General features: G+C 33.4%; 1 protein-coding gene across 1 annotated transcript in view; it reads left to right on the plus strand.

Annotated features, from left to right (window-relative positions):
- The window catches only part of dock10 (dedicator of cytokinesis 10), a 101,263-nt gene that overhangs the window by 21,216 nt on the left and 60,309 nt on the right, over window positions 1-19,738 (plus strand). Inside the window, exons 3-6 of the mRNA XM_073818431.1 lie at window positions 10,024-10,113; window positions 13,331-13,413; window positions 17,284-17,356; window positions 17,443-17,583. Coding sequence (XP_073674532.1) covers window positions 10,024-10,113; window positions 13,331-13,413; window positions 17,284-17,356; window positions 17,443-17,583 — 387 coding nt within the window. The remainder of the gene's footprint in view (window positions 1-10,023; window positions 10,114-13,330; window positions 13,414-17,283; window positions 17,357-17,442; window positions 17,584-19,738) is intronic.

Here is a 19,738-nt window from a genome sequence, read left to right on the forward strand (position 1 = left end):
ACTATAAACATAGCTATAAGTTAGTTACCCTGACTCCAAAACGAATTATTTAAATGTAGAGGTATTTAGAACAGAACAGAAATGAAACAAAATATATAAAGTTAAGAAACTAAAACAAAGCGAAACTAAAAATAGCGCGTTGGGCTCACGCACCTCTGTTTTTCGGCACAAATCCAAGTGTTTCCATATTCCCAATGTATTTGAATGATAAAGTGTTATTTATAATGTATACTAGGCTTTGTATTGAACATTCGTATTTCGATGGGAAAAAATATAGGAAGGCCTACTCTTGTTTTTGTTCCAAGCTCTGTTCATTATGGTAAAACCATGAAAAGGGCATATTTGGTGTAGTTTATATAATCTAATTTAATTAAAATTATTTTGATTTTTTTCTGCTGTTTTTGTATGCCTCATTTATTAATGTAAACAAACTTTCATGTAATTCGTTAGGAGTTCACTGTAATTTGTATTGTGATCACTAACAACTTCCTTGTTATTATTTCCTCATAATAATAATAATAAAATAAGTAAAGATGCAGAAATTGAAAGCATGCATTTCATTTGGCTATATAGGGATTAAGTGTGTGTTTTTCGTGAGCGGGTTGCTGCTGCGGCGGGGGCGGGGCGGGGCGGAGGATCGCGATGCCGGCTCAGCATCGTGATGTCTATTGGCCATCGGCATCGTCTATCAACCCAACCCTAGTTTTAATATTTTGAAATCCATTCAGCCGTTCTCCTGTTCTGGCGATATCACTTTTAGCATAGCTTAGCATAGATCATTGAATCCTATTAGACCAATATAGCATTGTGTTCAAACATGACCAACGAGTTTCCATATTTGTCCTATTTAAAACTTGACTCTTCTGTAGTTATATCATGTCCTAAGAGCGGCGGAAAATGTAAAGCTGTGATTTTCTAGGCCAATAAGATTAGGAACTACACTCCCATTTGGACATAATATTCAAGAAAGTTTGCTGCCATAATATGGCCAAAGCAGGCGGAGTATTATCACGCAGTGCCTGAAAATAGTCAAACTATCTTGACTATTACGTCAGACTGGGGGTATAGTTCTGGGAGTGTAGTTCCTAATCTTATCGGCCCAGAAAATCAAAGCTTGACATTTTCCGCCAGTATTAGTACACGATATAACTACAGAAGAGTCAAGTTTTAAATAGGACAAATATGGAAACTCGTTGGTCATGTTTGAACGTGATGCTATTGGTCTAATAGGATTCAATGATCTATGCTAAGCTATGCTAAAAGTGATATCGCCAGAACAGGAGAACGGCTGAATGGATTTCAAAACGATAAAACTCAACTTATTAACTCGGGGGGAGTTGGAGAATGAGCCTATTTCCAAAACAGTGGAGTGTTCCTTAAAGAGATAGTTTACCCAAAAATGAATATGTGATGTTTATCTGCTTACCCCCAGGGTATCCAAGATGTAGGTGACTTTGTTTCTTCAGTAGAACACAAACAAAGATGTTTAACTCAAACCGTTGCAGTCTTAGTCATATAATGGCAGTGGATGGGCACCAGACCTTTTAGAGTAAAAAAACATACACAGACAAAACCAAATGAAACCCTGCGGCTCGTGACGATACATTAAGGTCTTAAGACACAAAACGATTGGTTTGTGCAAAAAACTAAACAGCGGGACGTGGGTGGAGCTGGATGCTGAAACCATGGCTGTCTAGTGTCACAGTGGTGACATCAGCGGCAAACATCAATCAACAATCTATCACTCAAGTGGCCACACCCTTAATTATGCAGAACTTTAAGGCTTAATATAACTTGAACAGATGAGTTATGAAAAAATTCACCCCCTCACAGTTGACATGAAGGTCAAAATTAGCTATATAGACCAAAACCACTTTTTGTACCAGGCTGTAAACATATTTTTTCTGCTGTAAAGTTGGGCATTTTAACATGGGGAGTCTATAGGATTGACTCCCTTTTGGAGCCAGTCTCTAGCTGCCAGTCGATGAATTTCAGTTTAACTTCCGTGTTGGTTTCAATAGAGAGAGCAGGGAGGTTGCCGCTTGGATCTGCCATACTAGATGCCCGCACAGGAGCAATCAGTCACACGTATACATCGCTAATTGTTTACATAGTGTATATTGGCCTCTCAAATTGGTAATTACTTGTGCTTATCCTGATTCTGGCAACTGATTGAAAACTAAAAGATTACATTTCCTTGTGCAAACTCATCTGGGAGTGTTGACTTTTCACCGACTACATTGCCAGATCATGTTGACGCATCACATGCCGGCTGTTGTGTACGCACTCCATACAGCTGAATGCTCCATTGGATCAGAGGAAATAATGATATAAATACTGTTTAGTTTCTTGCACAGATCGATCATTATGTGTCTTAATGCCTCAATGTATCGTCACAAGCCGCAGGGTTTAATTTGGTTTTGTCTGTGTATGTTTGTTTTTTTTACTCTCTAAGATTTGGTAACCATTGATTGCCATTATATGACTGACAGACTGCAAAATCTTTGTTTGTGTTCTACTGAAGAAACAAAGTCACCTACATCTTGGATGTCTTGGGGTTAAGCAGATAATCGTCACATTTCCATTTGTGGGTGAACTATCCCTTTAAAATCCAGGTAATCAAAATTAAAAGGTTCAAAATCATCATAAAGGTGTCATAAAATGAATCCAAATAAATAGGACAATTTACTCCAAGTCTTGTGGAGAGATATGATTGATTTACATGATGAACAGATTTAACGTAGGCTTTTATTCACATATAAACACACATACATAGAGTGTGTTACATATGGTAAACACTGAAGCTCCTGCGGGGTACACTCTTAAAAATAAAGTTTCCAAAAGGGTGTTTTTGCAGAGATGCCGTAGAAGAATCATTTTTGGTTCTCCAAAGAACCATTCAGTGAACAGTTTCTAAAACAACCATTTGAAAGGTTCCATGGATGTTCAAGGTTTTTCATAGAACCATTGATGCCAATAAAAAACCTTTATTTTTTAAGAGTGTACATCACATACTACACTGTTAAAAAAAAAAAAAAAATCGAAAAATTTTTTTTTTAAAAAGTCGAATTTATGGTACAAGTCTCTGGCACCTGTGGTTGCCAGAATTTTACCGTAAAAAAAAAGGTAGCAGCAGTTTAAGTTTTACAGTTATCACTTAAATTTACATTTAAATACCATAATTTTGAATAACTGATGTTATTGTACCAACCTATTGATGTACAGAATCTGTTTTGTAACTTTGTAATACACTGATAACCACCAAAAGCAGGTGGTGATGAGAAAGTCACATGATGAACCAAAGCCCATCACAAGTAGCTTTTAAATACTAACATATATAGAAAGTGCACAGTGTCATTCACACAAACACTAAACACCATCATGATACACACATGACACTGAAATAATGCAATTTACCAACATTAGATACAACATACAACCTTAATTTACACAACTGACAAGAAACGGTTGGCCATAGGATTGGCTCAAATCTTGTACAGTAAATGGTTTGTTCAAAAGAAAAAAAAAGATTCTGAATTGGGATTAGATCACAAAATCCAATCTTGGTTTTGATGTGGATTAAATCTTCAGTTTGGGTTGTTCAACACATTTTAGTAAAATTGGGATACTTTTGATCCATGAAACTGGATTATTCTGAAAATGTAACTAAATGTTAAAACTGGGCCAAAAAAAAAAACATTTTAACATGTAATATATCCCCAAACAACTGTCAATATCAAACAAAAATATTAGATTTAATTTAAAGGTTTTTTTTTTTCCTTTTTTTTTTATCACTGATTGTAAACTACATTGGCACAGTCAACCAGAGATGGACCGGTCAGAAGTAGTTATTTGTGTAAATGCAATGTCTTTTTAGGGGCTTCATAGAGCACTAGTAATCCAGATTTGGAAATCTTAAAAAGTCTGAATCTGGATCAGGGTGATCCGATTCAATTTTGCTTTGAAAAGCCAGCACAAAAGTAAGATGGATTACCTGGTCCTGGATAGCAGGATATCATGGGATTTCCAAATCCAGATAAATCTGATCCAGTTGAAACTTTTTGAACAACTGGCCCCAGGTATGAAAATCAGCCCCAGTCTGGCTCTGGCCAGAATAATAGATGAGTAGAAACAAAAGAACAATGAAGAGTACATATCACACCAGATAGAGGGTGTGAAAGGTTTGTGTGAAAAAGCACAGTTGAGAGTGGAAAGTTCTGCAGGTGTTTTACTGACAATGTGCAAATTGAAGTGGTCCTATTATGCTCTTTTACAAAGTCTTTATTTTGTTTTTGGGGTGCACTAGAACATGCTCTCATGCTTGGTGGTTTAAAAAACACATGATTTTTCAGAATTACATTATTAGAATGGCATTTTCCCCAGGCTGGCACAAATCAATTAGTTCCGGGTTCCACCTTCTAAAAAAACAAAAAAACAAATGTATTGTGATTGGTTAGCAGTCCCACTGCGTTCCAATTGGTGAACATCCAGTGTTCAGTATTGCCGCGCCCCTTCCCAAAGCAGCAAACTACAATAAAGTGATTCTTACATTTTAAATATGGATATTTTTCCCTCCCAGAGCCATGCAAGACACTTTTTATTATGGATCGATAGGAGTGCCAGGATTATTTTTAATATAACTCCGATTGCATTCGTCTGAAAGAACTGGACTTTGAGATTTGTAACTTTGTAGATGTTTTTTATGGCCAAACATACACACCACACACTGGGTAAAGTTCAGAAAGTGAAAAAGCATAATAGGACCCCTTTAAAGAACACAGATCAGTTTCGTAATGACCAATGCATCATCAATGGATTGAGAGCCAGTCATCAGCTGTGTGTAATCTGCTAACAACACAGGCACAAAATGGATGAAAACATGCTTTTTTGGGCCACTAAGTGATGGTGCAAATACCATATCACCTTGCATGATTATTTAAAAATGTTCCTCTTATAAATGTTGCATCTGAAAGGAAAACTCCTACAAATCCATATGTAATGTGGTAGGCTGCACAATTAAGTAAATAAAGTAAGTAAATAAATCCTGACAGTTGTATTTATGTATGTTTTATATGTTCCACATAACCAGTTCTGGCAGCAGGTGAACTTTTGTGAGGAGCACTACAGACTGAGTATGAATATTAAAAATACAAATTAAAATTTATTTCTATGCTGTATAGGCTGCAATGTTGCACGTTTGTTACTGTGCTGCAGCAAGAAGACACAGGCTTGTGAAGTTGTGCACTTCATACAAACCAACAGCATGCTCAGAGACATATGATGCTGAATGAAAGTAAACAGCCAGGAAGTGAAAACATAAACGTATTCAACATTTCTTTATTAGAAAATATGCAGCAAACAATTGCGCTGAGCAGCGAAGTTAACATCCCAAAAAACCCAAAGAAAATCTGCCTTGGCAAGCAAATGAAACAAGCTTACTGTGGTTGTTCTTGCTCCAGAACTCAAGAAACATGTTAAATGACTGGAAAATGAAAGGAAAAATAATTTTCCTTTTGGTGCACACTATTGACACAAATACTTTAGCTAAAATAATGTTTTTGTTTTTAATCAGAGGTGTAAAATACTTGAGTAATTTTACTTGATTACTGTACTTAAGTATTATTTTGGGGGATTTGTACTTTACTCAAGTACAAATCAAACTGACTACTTGTACTTTTACTTGATTACATTTCTGAAGAAAAAACAGTACTTTTTACTCCTTACAATTTTATTTCATGTTGAAAAGTACATTACATTTTTATTGTATCTTATGCACATTAAATATGGTAAACGGAAGCTCAAACGTGCATGCCTGACGTGACAATCAATGATCAGTGTTTTCATGCATCAAGCACACACATTGCTACTTTAGTTATGACTTCTATCAGATAAATGGCTGGCTTTAAAACCTCACCATCATATCTGAGGAAACATATTGACGTAGCAAAATTGCATTTCCCCCCAAAAACGTTTATTCATTATTTGTTCATTATTTTTATAGAGCCATTAGCTGTGTAACATATTAGCTGAATGCACAACATTGAGTGCAAATGAAATCAGTGATAAGAATTTAAATACAATTAATATTTTTGTGGGATTTTTTTTTATTTTTTTATAAATGTTACAAATCTCCAAAAAAAAGTATTTAAATAAACATCATATGTTAAATTACAAATATTGTAATTCATATTTAGTCATGTTCTAACCAGATAGTGGATAGGTTGCATTTACAATATGTCCTTATATGACACATTGAGTAGGAATTAATTTTTTTTTAATCTTAATAACTACATTATTTGCTCATTAATTAATCTAATTAGCTGCAAATAATTATTTATCAGTATTTGCTGAGAAAAACACATTTTTGTATTCTGTCTGAAATATTTTTCTAGCCTCACATCTTGCTCTTCAAAGGGATAGTTTACCTAAAAATAAAATTTCTCACTATTTACTGAACCTCTGTCATCCCAGATGTTTATGACTTTCTTTCTTTAGAGGAACACAGGCAAAGATTTTTAGTGAATATAATGCAAGGAGACAGGACCACTTCAGAAACCACACAAAGTGAACACGGTGGTCAAGATTAAAATATTAGTATTTGTATTCTTCTTTGTTTCACTTAAGAAGACCCTGATTCATTAACAGGGGTTGCATAAATTACTGTCATTTTCACTTTGTGTATAGTTTTTGAAGTGTCGTTTTTGGATGTCCCATACACTTGTGTTAAAAGATGACCTTTCTAAAACACTTAGTTTGTGTTCGTCTGATAAATTAAAGTCATATGGGATGGCATGAGGGTGGAAAGGATGGAGTTTCCTTTTAGTTCCTTTTCTTGTATTTTTGCTTCATTTTAATTGTTGTTGTTCCACTAGATATATACGTGTTTGACCTGTGCCATTGCATTTTGTTTCATTCTCTCCCTTTAACCATACTTCTGTATGTCTGTCAGAAAAAAAAAAGTACTTTTACTTTTTCAATACTTGAGTATAATTTAAAAGTTGTACTTTTTTACTTGTACTCAAGTATGTTTTTGGCCAGATACTTGTACTTTTAATTGAGTAAAATTTTCACTGAGTATCTGTACTTTCACTTGAGTAAAATTTTTGAGTACTTTTTACACCTCTGTTTTTAATTAATGCCTAAGTTAATACTTGTTCAAAACAATCACTTTAGCAAAGTGTCTGTTTATTTTGCTAAATAAAATAATTAATTTTTGTTCCCCAAATATACTTGTTCATGTAAAACATATTTTAAAATACAGAAACAAAATCATTTTAAAATGTAAAGATTCTGGAAGCGTTAAAGATCCCATAGTAATTTAATATAGATTTACAGTAGTAACAACAAATTATATTTTATTATATGATATAATTAATAACATGTTTTTAAATATGATGGTTTCAGACCTTTGTCTCAAGATATATTTATGAATTTGAGCACTTCTCTTAATCTCTTAATTTGCTACTTAAATCTGCAACATTTAAAAACATCAAGTATTAGATCAAGTAAGCACAGAATCGACTTTGTGCTGCTGGCCACAAGTGCGTCAAGCATCAGACAAATTGGCAGGTGTATCTTGAAAAGCGGATGTTTTGGAAAGTGCTATGCCAGGTTTTTCTGCCATCTAGTGGTTTAGTAAAAACCATTTTGTAACATGAGCTTTAAGCATTTAAATAAACATGTTTACATTCAGTGACACAACACAAGTTTTCCATTAAAGAGCAAAATTTGCCGCCTTGCAATTTTAATCAAGAAATTCACAAACAATAAACACAAGCTGCAAGATGCATTTAGATGTTTTACGCTGACTGTTTTAATGCAACTCAGGTGGTATGAATGCATTTACACTGCAATTACAACTGCATAAATAATTCTGTCAGATGTTTCAAAAATGAAATTTTTAAATATCAATATGAAAATGGAAATAAAAAGAAGTGATATTTTTTAAAACCGCCAGTAGGTCAACAGTAACCACAGTATTCTTGGATGTGTGATACTGCATGACTGTATTATAGATAATACAAAATCAAGAACTGATATTTTTCCTCCCATATTTCGAATTTGTGGGCATTTTATTTATTTTTATGGCATTTTTTTCCCAAGCCTCTATTGATTCCTAACCCAGTTTGCCGTTTTGTGAGGTAAAAATTTGGATTTTAAAAATGGATAAGATTATTTATTTTAAAGCTCTCCTTGGTGAAGAACAAACTGGTACAATAGTACAATAATTTTTTTATTTTTTTTTGCAAGCATACAATAGACACTTTCTTACATTTTTATAATCTGAAGAACCATCTTTCGCACAAAGAACCTTTTGTGAAACAGAAAGGTTCTTCCGATGTTAAAGGCTCTTTAGGTAACCATATAGACAAAAAAGTTTCTACTATGGCATCGTGAAGCACCTTTATTTTTAAGAGTGTAAATCGATAACACGGCAATGCATACTGTGTGAGAAACTGAATGAATTGCTACCATATTCTTCATTGTGATGCTAAATAAAGTATTACAAAATGTCACCAGAAAGGTCCTACGAATGTATCACTTCCTCTTTAGCTGCACGAGATGGGAACATTTTTTTTTTTATTTCTTGGGTCAGTAAAAAGTCCTTTTTAACCACAAAACACTTGCTCTGGCCGGATGTGCTTAATTCTGCTGTATAAGGATGCTTTCCTGTTTCATATCGCACGTCCACACTTCAGTAAACCAACAGAACACAGTTTACATACAGGGGTGTGTGATATGACCATTTTTGATTGTTAAAGAATAAAATCTGCTTTTGTAAAAAATTACTATGGAAGTAACTGGGGACCAGCAACTATTTGGTTACCCATATTCTTCAAAATACGTTTTATGTTCAATATGTTTTATGTAAAAAAATAAAATAAAAAAAACTCAGGAATGAGTAAATGATGACAGAATTGTCATTTTTAGGTGATGGTAGGCTAAACAAAACACCAAGAAAAATCGCGCACTGCTCTTGACTGAAGAACTTTATTACAGTTGCATTAATAAGAGTCAATGCGTAATTTATGTATATAGTGTATATAGTGTTTTGTTTTTATATTTATTAATTAAATTTCTTAAATGCTACTTCTAAATACTCCCACTGTACCTGAAAATTAAACCACTATTTGTTTTATTTGTATATTATGTGTATTTGTAGCATGTGGCCTATTTTTGTTCTTTTTTTTTTTTTTTATAACAGAGATAAAATAATGCCAAAGATTTTGTTACCTTTTGTTATGTAAATTTCTTACTTTGATTTTTTTTGTCTTGTTTCCAGACAAAATATCTAAGACTTCTTAAATCATAAAGGATTTTCTAGGCAAGTAAAATTATTTTCTTGTTTTCAGAAAAAAAAAAAACTACTCAAAATTAAGTGAGTTTTTGCTTAGAACAAGCTAAATAATCTGCCAATGGGGTAAGAAAAAAAATCTTATTTAAAACTCCCCATTGGAAGATTATTTCGCTTGTTTCGAGCAAAAACGCACTTAATTTTGAGTATTTTTTTTTCTGAAAACAAGACAATAACTTTTATTAGTCTACAAAATACTTCTCGATTTAAGAATTTTTAGATATTTTGGTTGGAAACAAGACAAAAAATCTAAGTAAGAAAAGCATTTTTTGCAGTGTACTTGCAAAATAGTAAAACCAGCATGACAAAGAATCGTGATAAAGTTGTGAATCGTGATATTTCTGAAAAAAATAAAAATAAAACATGATATTTTTGCCATATCGCCCATCCCTATTTACACATAAAAAACTGGGCTGATGGGAACCAATATAGCTTGTGTTGACTGATTTACGTTTAAGCTGTTTATATGAGCATTTTGGTGATCTAATGAATGACAGATAGAGCAAAGATGATTCCTATGACAGTAGCTACCATCTTCACATCTTGCATGCTGCATTTGATTTTGCTCCAGAATCCTGTTGTTGAACTCAGTTCTGAGACTCAGTTCTGACCTGCAGATTGTTTTCAGCTCACAAGATCTAAAATGATGGTCTGTTGTGTTATTCCAGGTGTCCACTCTTCCTGTGGAGAGGAGGACGGTGAAGTCCACTGTGCCAGAGGGAGCCGACACACACGCTGAATGTCTGCTGGTCAGACAGGTGAGTGCTGTTGTGTGTGCCTTTGGTTCAATACACAATACACAAGGGTTGGACAATGAAACTGACACTTGCTTCTAGACCACAACAGTTTGTTAGCATGCTGTAGGGCCTCTTTTGGCATCAGTCCGTCTTGGGAATAACAGATACAAGTGGCTGAATAATATTCAGATCTGGAGACTGTGCAGGCCATTGGGAGATGTTTACCTTCACTTTCATTTTTATCAACCTTCATTTAATTCAACCTTCACACTCTGCTCTCACTGATGCAATGTGAAATGAGTGCAGTTTGGCCACTAGGCGATGCATATATGTGTCCCTGGACCACAAAACCACTCCTAAGTAGCACGGGTGTATTTGTAGCATTAGCCAAAAATACATTGTATGGATCAGAATTATAAATTATAAAACATGATTCATGCCAAAAATCATTAGGATATTAAGTAAAGATATGTTGTATATTTCCTACCACAAAATATATCAAAACGTAATTTTTGATCAGCAATATGCATTGCTAAGAACTTCATTTGGACAACTTTAAAAAAGATTTTCTCAATATTTTGATTAGTTTAGTCTTGTTTCCAGCCAAATTATATAAACAATTCTTCAAACAAGAAGGATTTTCTAGACGAGTAAAAACTAATTGATTTCAGGTCAAACAAGTCAAAATGAAGTGCGTTTTTGCTTGAAACAAGCAAAAAGATCTGCCAATGGGGTTAAAAAAAATCTTGTTTTCTGTTTGAAATAAGATTTTTTTTTTTCATACCCCGTTGGCAGATTATTTAGCTTGTTCTAAGCAAAAACTCAACTTAATTTTGACTTGTTTGACCTGAAATATTTTTTACTTGTCTAGAAAGAAAGAGTTTTTGGATATTTTGGCTGGAAACAAGATGTAAAAATCTAAGAAAGAAAAGCATTTTTTGCAGTGTAGTTCATCTCAGTCAAATATTGTCCTATCCTAACAAACCATACATCAATTGAAAGCTTATTTATTTAGTCATGTATAAATCTCAATATCTAAAAATTGACTCTTATGACTGGTTTTGTGGTCCTGAGTCACATATGTAGATATAAAACCTTCAACGCCATATTGGTTAGTGTTTCAGTATCATTGCCAAACGACTGTATATAGGGCCTATATATTGTATTTTAATGACTTTAGAGGCCTTGAAATCATCTCTGTCTTTTTTGACAAATTTCCCAGATATTTCTAGGTTGTCCATGACTGTGGGAAGCCAGAAACCATGAACTAATCCAAATATTACCACATTAATATGACACTTTATTCAGTTTCTTCTGAGTCTATTTTTAGTACTGCCCTGAATAAGATAGTTTATTTGAATTAGTTTACTTCCGGAACAAAAATGTACAGATAATTTACTCACCCCCTTGTCATCCAAGATGTTCATGTCTTTCTTTTCTTTTTCATCATTTTTGTCCATTCACTGAACCACCAAGTGTTTCCAGTGTTTGTGTCCAGTGGTGTATAAAGTACCTGAAAGCTATACTTAAGTAAAAGTCTTAAATCTTATCAGAAAATGACTTTGGTAGAAGTTGAAGTCACTGTTTAGAATATGACTTGAGTAAAAGTCTTAAAGTATGTGATATTTGTTGTACTTAAGTACAAAAAGTTTTTTTTTTTATCTTAAATGTGCTTAAGTATTAAAAGTAAAGTACAAGTAAATGCATTTTTTTTCTTTTTTTTGCAATTGCGAGTTTATATAATCCATTTCTGAGAAAAGAAAATCAGAATTATGAGTTTATATTGCAATTCTATCTCTATTTCTCATAATTCTGAGGAAAGAAACTCGCAATTGCGAGAAAACTGTATTGAAACTTGCATTTGTTAGGAAAATTATTTCTCACGATTGCGAGTTTATATCATCGATTTCTGAGGGAAAAAAAGTCAAAATTCTGAGTTTGAATCTCGCAATTCTGACTTTATTTCACCCAATTCAAAGAAAAAAGTCAGAATTTAGTTTGTATTATGCAATTCTGGGAAAAATCTGAAAAAAAAAACAAAAAGTCAGAAAGAGTTTATAAACAGTGTTTGCTCACAAATTTTTTTGTGATGGAAATAAAGAGGTGAAAGAAAACTAAATTTCAATATTTTTTTTTAGGGACAGGCAATATTTTTGTGAGCAAACACTTTCTAGATAGAACGCAATACATTTGATAAATAGCTATATTTGATTAAAAGAAAACTTTTTTTCATACGGTTTTGCAAAATTAAGTGTTTTTCTCACAATTGCGAGTTTATATCATCAATTTCTGAGGGAAGAAAGCCAGAATTCTGAGTTTAAATCTGGCAGTTCTGACTTTATTTCACCCAATTCAAAGAAAAAAGTCAGAATTGAGTTTGTATTATATACACAATTCTTAAATCAAGAAAGATTTTTAAGCGAGTGAAAATGATTGTCTTGTCTTCAATAAAAAACAAGTCAAACTTACGTGTGTTTTTGCTTAGAACAATTAAAATAATCTGCCAATGGAGTAAGAAAAATAATCTTGTTTTCTGTTTGAAATATGATTTGTTTGTTTTTTCTTACCCCACTGGCAGATTATTTAGCTTGTTTTAATTTTGACTGTTTTTTTTTTTTTTTTTTTTTTTTGAAAACAAGAGTTTAATTTTTACTCGTCTAGAAAATCCTTCTTGATTTAAGAATTTTTTGATATTTTGCCTGGAAACTGGACAAAAAAACTAAGAAAAGCATTTTTTTTTTTTTTTTTTTGTGCAGTGTAAACATTATGGGAAATGGGAAAATTGTATAAATTGTTTTATTTCTGCTTATTTGTTTGCCTAAACCTTTGAAATTTACCTCAAACATGTTTGAAGGGATAGTTCAACCAAAAATTTTAATTCTGTCATCGATTACTCTCCCTTATAAGACAAATTTAAATATTTTTGATGAAATCCTAGAGCTCTGTGACCATCCAGAAAGATACCAAGAACATGGACAAAAAAGTCCATGAGGTTCAGTGGTTTTTGTGCACAAAGAAAACCAAAATATCGACTTTATTCAACAATTTATTTTCTTCTGTGTCAGTCGATGCACATTTGCAAGAGCACCACAATGCATGCCAACAAAATGTTCATTTTTAAGTGAATTATCTCTTTAATTTTAAGCAGACTCTGTAGGGTCTTTTGAAAGTTTTTTTGTGCATTTTATCATTTAGCTCTTATAGTAGGATGAACCTCTGTCTGTTTTGTGTTCTATAGGCCTGTCAATATTACAACTCCCAGCTGCATGTGATCCAGTATAAATATGAAGAATATGCAGGAGACTACCGCACACTGCCCAGGTACTGCACTCTTTTTTGTTGTTTTACAGACAAAGCTTTTAAAAGAAAAAAAAAATCTAATTTATTTGTTCAAAAATAAGTGCTTTCCTTGACAAAGACAGAACTGGACGGATCAGCCAGAGAATACAACTCCAGTAGTTTTAACAGCTTGGACAAGAGTTCTTTGGATCCGTCGTGATGTCCTTCAGAAGCCTGTTTTTCAACATTTATATCTGTGTCACACTGCCATTGAAACACAGAGACAAAACAACATGATTCTGTTCATTTTCACAAGCATGTAGAGAAAGTCAAGAAATGTTTAACTTTATGCAAATGAAGAGTGTTAACCGTTAGGAGACTGTCAGTCTAAACGCTCCTCCTCCTAGAGCTTTAACTCTCCAAACTCCAAACTCAGGCCAGATCTTCAGACTGATCTGACTACAGCTGCTGGATCTTTTCTAACTGATCCGAATTACGGTTTTCCTAAAAATGACGATTAAAGCTGTGAAAAATCCCATAGACTTACATTGAAGGAATGTTCAGATGATCAACACTATTCAAACTCACACTGACAAAACTCCCACAATCCCTTGAGACTCAATCAAACTTACCTTCTATCAACTATACTACTCCATTCAAACTCATTCAAACCAACTTGCTAATCATGCTAGCAACAAGCTAGTAACATGCTAAACATGATAATGTCATGCTAGCATCATGCTAGTAACATGCTAAACATGCTAGAAACATGTTAGTAACTTGCTAATCATGCTAGAAACATGCTAGGAACTTGTTAACCATGCTAGAAACATGTTAGTAACTAGCTAATTATTTTTTTACATATCTATATAAAGAATCAAATAGCTTATGGATCTTACACAGAAAAACCAACTTGAGAAAGCCAACTTACTGAAATGCTATTTAAAGAAAAATGCCAGCAACAAGCTAGCAACATGCCAATTTTGATAAAATCATGCTAGCTACATGCTAGTAACTTGTTAAACATGCTAGAAACAGGCTAGCTACATGCTTGTAACATGCTAACCATGCCAGAAACATGGTAGTAACAAGATAGTGAGATTGTGATAAAATCATTGTGATAAAATCATGCTAGCTACATGCTATTAACATGTTAATCATGCTACCAACATGTTAACAACTTGTTAATCATTCAAAAAAATGCTAGTAACTTGCTAACCATGCTAGAAACATGCTAGCAACATCGTGATAAAATCATGTCAGCAGCATGCTAGTAACATGCTAATCAAACTTTAAGCTTTTAAAACTACTTTAAACTTTAAACTATTTCAGGCTAAAAAACGTTTTTAAAATTTTTAAACTTTTAAACTTTTTAAACATTCGGCTCCGGCTTTCTCAAGCCAACTTAAAGTTTGTCTTGACAAACTTTTTTTTAACTTTTCTCAGGTTTACCTGCACTATATACCTGTGATCACATTTGAATATGTTTAAAGAAACAGCACTGATTTTACAGTACAGATAGTAGCGAAATATAGCAGCAAAGTCACTGGTGCTGTGAACTGGCCTTATACGGGTTCATGCACATTGTTAAAGAACTGAGAGTGATGTAAATGCACAGAAAGGGTTTGTTCTGGACAATATGCCACACTGTCTCTAGCACCCAGGACTGACACAAAGAGCTCTGCTTTACAAGAGCACTCAGGCAGGCAGCAGAAAGGACACCTGTGTGTGGGGTCCTGTCAGAATAAAGCTCACTGAAAGGAGTGAAAAACACCACATGATGTGGAAAATACGACCTTGTTGAATAGGACAGGACAAATTATTGGCACACTAATGCTTGAGGGCTTTTTTCTTTCTTTCTTTCTTTCTCTTTTGAAGTGTTTTTACTGGTGCGTATGTGTTTAAAATAGCCTTGTGACTGACTCTTTTGTTTGTGTGGTTGCGTGTAAGCAGTGATTTATGAAACATCTCTTTTGAGATATATATTTATTATGACCTTGGACCACAAAACCAGTTATTAGTCATTTTTTTATTGAGATTTATATAAGTTTCCATTGATGCATGGTTTGTTAGGATAGGACAATGTTTTGGTCGAGATGCAATCAAGGTGCAAAAAAAAAAATCTAAATATTGAGAAAATTTTCCTGAAAATACTAGTAAACTTTATCACATTGAACTCAAACTTCCTGATAGTATAAATGGTATAAGTACTTCTCATAAAATTTGTAAAAAATTGTTGTTATTTTTTTGCGGGTTTTATTTCACCTAATCACACTTGTGGTGTTCCCGGACAAAAATGACCGGACTCCAAACAATTGCTTATAAATCTCTCATCATGCTATATTATCACAAAGTATTGAATTCATTCTTTTTGTCAACTTGTTTGTTTGTTTGTTTTTTTCATTTAGGGCTGGTTTTGTGTTTCTATTTGCATCTTTGATTTTTATTTAATCATAGGCCTCATTTATCTGAGAGTAGGTACCTTGTGTTTTGAGTGAAAAAAAAATCATTTTTTATGAATAATTTTTACAATATTAAACAAAAAATTATGAAAAATTGCACTGTCTCTCACACTAGTGTGCTTTAATGTTTAATGAGGAAGTTTACTTTTAAATGCTTTTATTTTGTACAAAATTGCAAAAAGTCACAGTTGTGGTGTTCCCGGGTCAAAAATGACCGGACTCCGAACAACTGCTTATAAATCTCTCACAATGCTATATTATCACCAATTATTGGATTCAATTTTGTTGTCAAATTGTTTTCTTTCATTTAGGACTGTTTTTTTGTTTCTATTTGCATCTGATTAATCGTAGGCCTCATTTATCTGAGAGTAGGCACCTCGTGTTTTGAGTGAAAAAAAATATTTTTTATGAAAAATTTTCACAATATTAAACAAAAAATTATAAAAAATGTTGCACAGTTTATTATTCCAGTGTGCTTAAATATTTAATCAGGAAGTTTGCTTTTAAATGTTTTTATTTTGTACAAAATTGCAAAAACATTTGTGTTGTTCCCGGTCAAAAACAAAACTTTGTACAAAATAAAAGCATTTAAAACTTCCTGATTAAACATTAAAGCACATTAGTACTGTATGCTAAACAGTGCAATTTTTATGATTTTTTTTAATCTCATATTGTGAAAATTATTAATTAAAAAAAGATTTTTCCACTCAAAAAATGAGGTGCCTACTTTCAGATAAATGAGGCCTACGATTAATCAGATGCAAACAGAAACACAAAACCAGTCCTAAATGAAACAAAACAAGTTGACAAAAAGATTAAATCCAATATTTGCTGATAATATAGCATAATGAGAGATTTATAAGGAGTTGTTTGGAGTCTGGTCATTTTTAACCGGGAAGACCACAGGTGTTATTTTTTTGCAATTTTGTACAAAATAAAATAATTTAAAAGCAAACTTCCTGATTAAACATTAAAGCACACTAGTAGATGTAGAGTGTACATTTTGGGATTTTTTTTTGTTTAATATTGTGAAAATTATTCATAAAATAATAATTTTTTCACTAAAAAAACAAGGTACCTACTTTAAAATAAATGAGGCCTACGATTAATCAGATGCATATAGAAACACAAAACCATTCCTAAATGAAAGAAAACAAGTTGACAAAAAGATTGCATCCAATATTAGGTGATAATTTAATGAGAGATTTATAAGCATTTGTTTGGAGTCCAGTCATTTTTGACCAGGAACATCAAAGGTGTGACAGGAATCCGAACACAACCAGAGATGTCCAAATGAAGTTCTTAGCACTGCATATTACTAATCAAAATTTTATTTGGAATATATTTATAGTAGGAAATGGTGAAGATGGTTTTCTCTTTTCTGTTCTTCTCCTAATCATAATGGATGACAGTGATTCTTATCTCTCTGCATAATTGTTGTCCTCCACAGGAAGCTGTATAAATCAGAGAAGTTGCCCTCGCACTCCTTTGAGATCGACCATGAAGATGTGGACAAAGACGAGGTCAGTATCATTAAGCTGAGTTTATCTGTCCATAAAAATGTTTGAAGTTATGTGAACCTGGAGAATGATTTTCTTTTCTTTGATAGGACACAACTTCTCTGTCATCATCTAAAGGAGGAGGAGGTGGAGCAGGTAGTGGAGGTGCAGGGGGAATTGGCGTTTTTAAGTCCGGTTGGCTTTATAAAGGGAACTTTAACAGCACTGTCAACAACAGCATCACTGTCCGGGTAAGCCACAGCAAATTTAGAGTCTCTAAATCAAAGTCTATCACCACCACTTGGCCAAAGTTTCACTCTTGTTTATGCTAATTAATTTTGAACAGTACTGCACAGAATCTAAATGTCTCTCAGAATTCTTGGGTCATGCCGAGTCAAATGAAGTCCAAATTTCAAAAATCATAAGACTTAGTTTTTTTTTACTTTTTTAAACTCGTCCTAAACGGTTTGTCTGATTTTCACCAAAATCGTCTCCGATCATCTTCAGACCATGCTGGCAAAAAGTTATGGAATTCAAGTTGACTAGTCAAACCATTTCCCAATAACGCACAAATGAAATCTACGAAAAGCACGCAAAAATGGATGTGAGACTATATCTTCGCAGCTGTTTGGCGTGTTGAGACTAAACTTGGTGTGTGGAAATTTGTAGGAAATTCGAAAACATAGCGTGTTGACTATATATTAATGCCCAATTTACAAAATTTTGATAGTAAGTGGCAAATAAAAGCAAACAAACTTAACCGTTGGTAATTTTTCTCTTCTCATATAGATAAATGTCTGTTAACTTCAAAACAAATTAAGATATTTTCACCAAATTCGACACGCATATGTATGAGCACACTCTAAGGACACACAAACAATTTGGTGGGATTGTGACTCTTGGTGGTGCTATAATTGAACAAAAGATGAAATTGCCATTGACTACAATAGAGTATTGTGATAGAAAATGCTACATTTTTATGAATGCATTGGTGTACCATTAAAAGACTTTGTATGTACCATCACGACCATGACATGAAAGCATTCAAAACGTTTTGAGACAGTGCCAACTTGTGGTCAAAAGTGATAACCGAATATATCATATTATTAGTGGTGGTTTTTATGATTTTTCACCCATTTTGACTAAAATCACCTTAAAATGGCTTCAGTTACTTATTGCTGCACTTGTTCCTTCCTAAAAAGATGAGTTTATGATGTTCGTAGTTAATAGATTTGGCTGCTTTTAGCCTTACCCTGGAGTTGGTTCACCCTCCGCCTACAGTCTCACCAATGAATCCTCTGCAGTGAATGGGTGCCGTCAGAATGAGAGTCCAAACAGCTGATACAAACATCACAATAATCCACACGTAATCTACACAAAAGTTGAAACAAATCCATCATTAAGGCGTTTTTAACTCAAATACGAGTCTAGATTCTATAATAATGCTTTCTTCAGTGAAATAGTGGTCTGGTCTGAATCAGGAGAGAAATCTGCACAGATCAAGCACTGATTACAAGCCAAAACAGCTGTAAATAAATGTGTGGATGGATTTTGATAGGAGAGACAACGGGAGATGGACTTTTTCACTGGAGGAAGCGTTAGTATGAATTATGGACTTGGAATTTGTATCAGTTTGAAGTTAGAAACATCTGAAAGGTGGATTTGTTTCTTACAAACGTGCAGCGTTTGTCTTCTCCAGATGTTAACTGATGGACTGGAGTTGTGTTAATTACTTGTGGATTATTGTGATGTTTTTATCAGCTGTTTGGACTCTCATTCTGACGGCACCCATTCACTGCAGAGGATCCATTGGTGAGCAAGTGATGGAATGATGCATTTCTCCAAATCGGATGAAGAAACACTGCAAAAAACTACTTGTTTTCAAGTATAAATATCTAAAAATTCTTAAACAAGCATGTGTTTACTTGACAAGTAAAATTACTTAAGATATTATGTCTTGTTTTCTGAAAAAAAGTATCCAAATTTTGTTAGTTTTTGCTTAAAACAAGCTAAATTATCTGCCAGTGGGGTAAGAAAAATAATCTCAATTCAAAGGCTAAACAAGATTATTTTTCTTGCCCCATTGGCAGATAATTTTGCTTTATTTTAAGCAAAAGTTAGCAAAAATTTGATTTTCTTTTTTCAGAAAACAAGACATAATGTCTTAGGTCATTTTACTTGTCAAGTAAACACATCCTGATTTGAGAATGTTTAGATATTTATACAAGAAAACAAGACAAAAATACTAAGGAAGAAATTATTTTTTACATCTTGGAAGGACTGAGTACTTACATAGCTGCATTGATACTTGGTACTACTCATTCTGTCCAAAGGTGTTTTCTAGAATAGTAGACTTCTCTCTTCTCTAATCTCACTATTTTTTTTCTTGTTGCTTGTGTTTTTCCA

This window comes from Garra rufa, chromosome 14 (genome assembly GCF_049309525.1).
Source record: "Garra rufa chromosome 14, GarRuf1.0, whole genome shotgun sequence".
Taxonomy (NCBI): domain Eukaryota; kingdom Metazoa; phylum Chordata; class Actinopteri; order Cypriniformes; family Cyprinidae; genus Garra; species Garra rufa.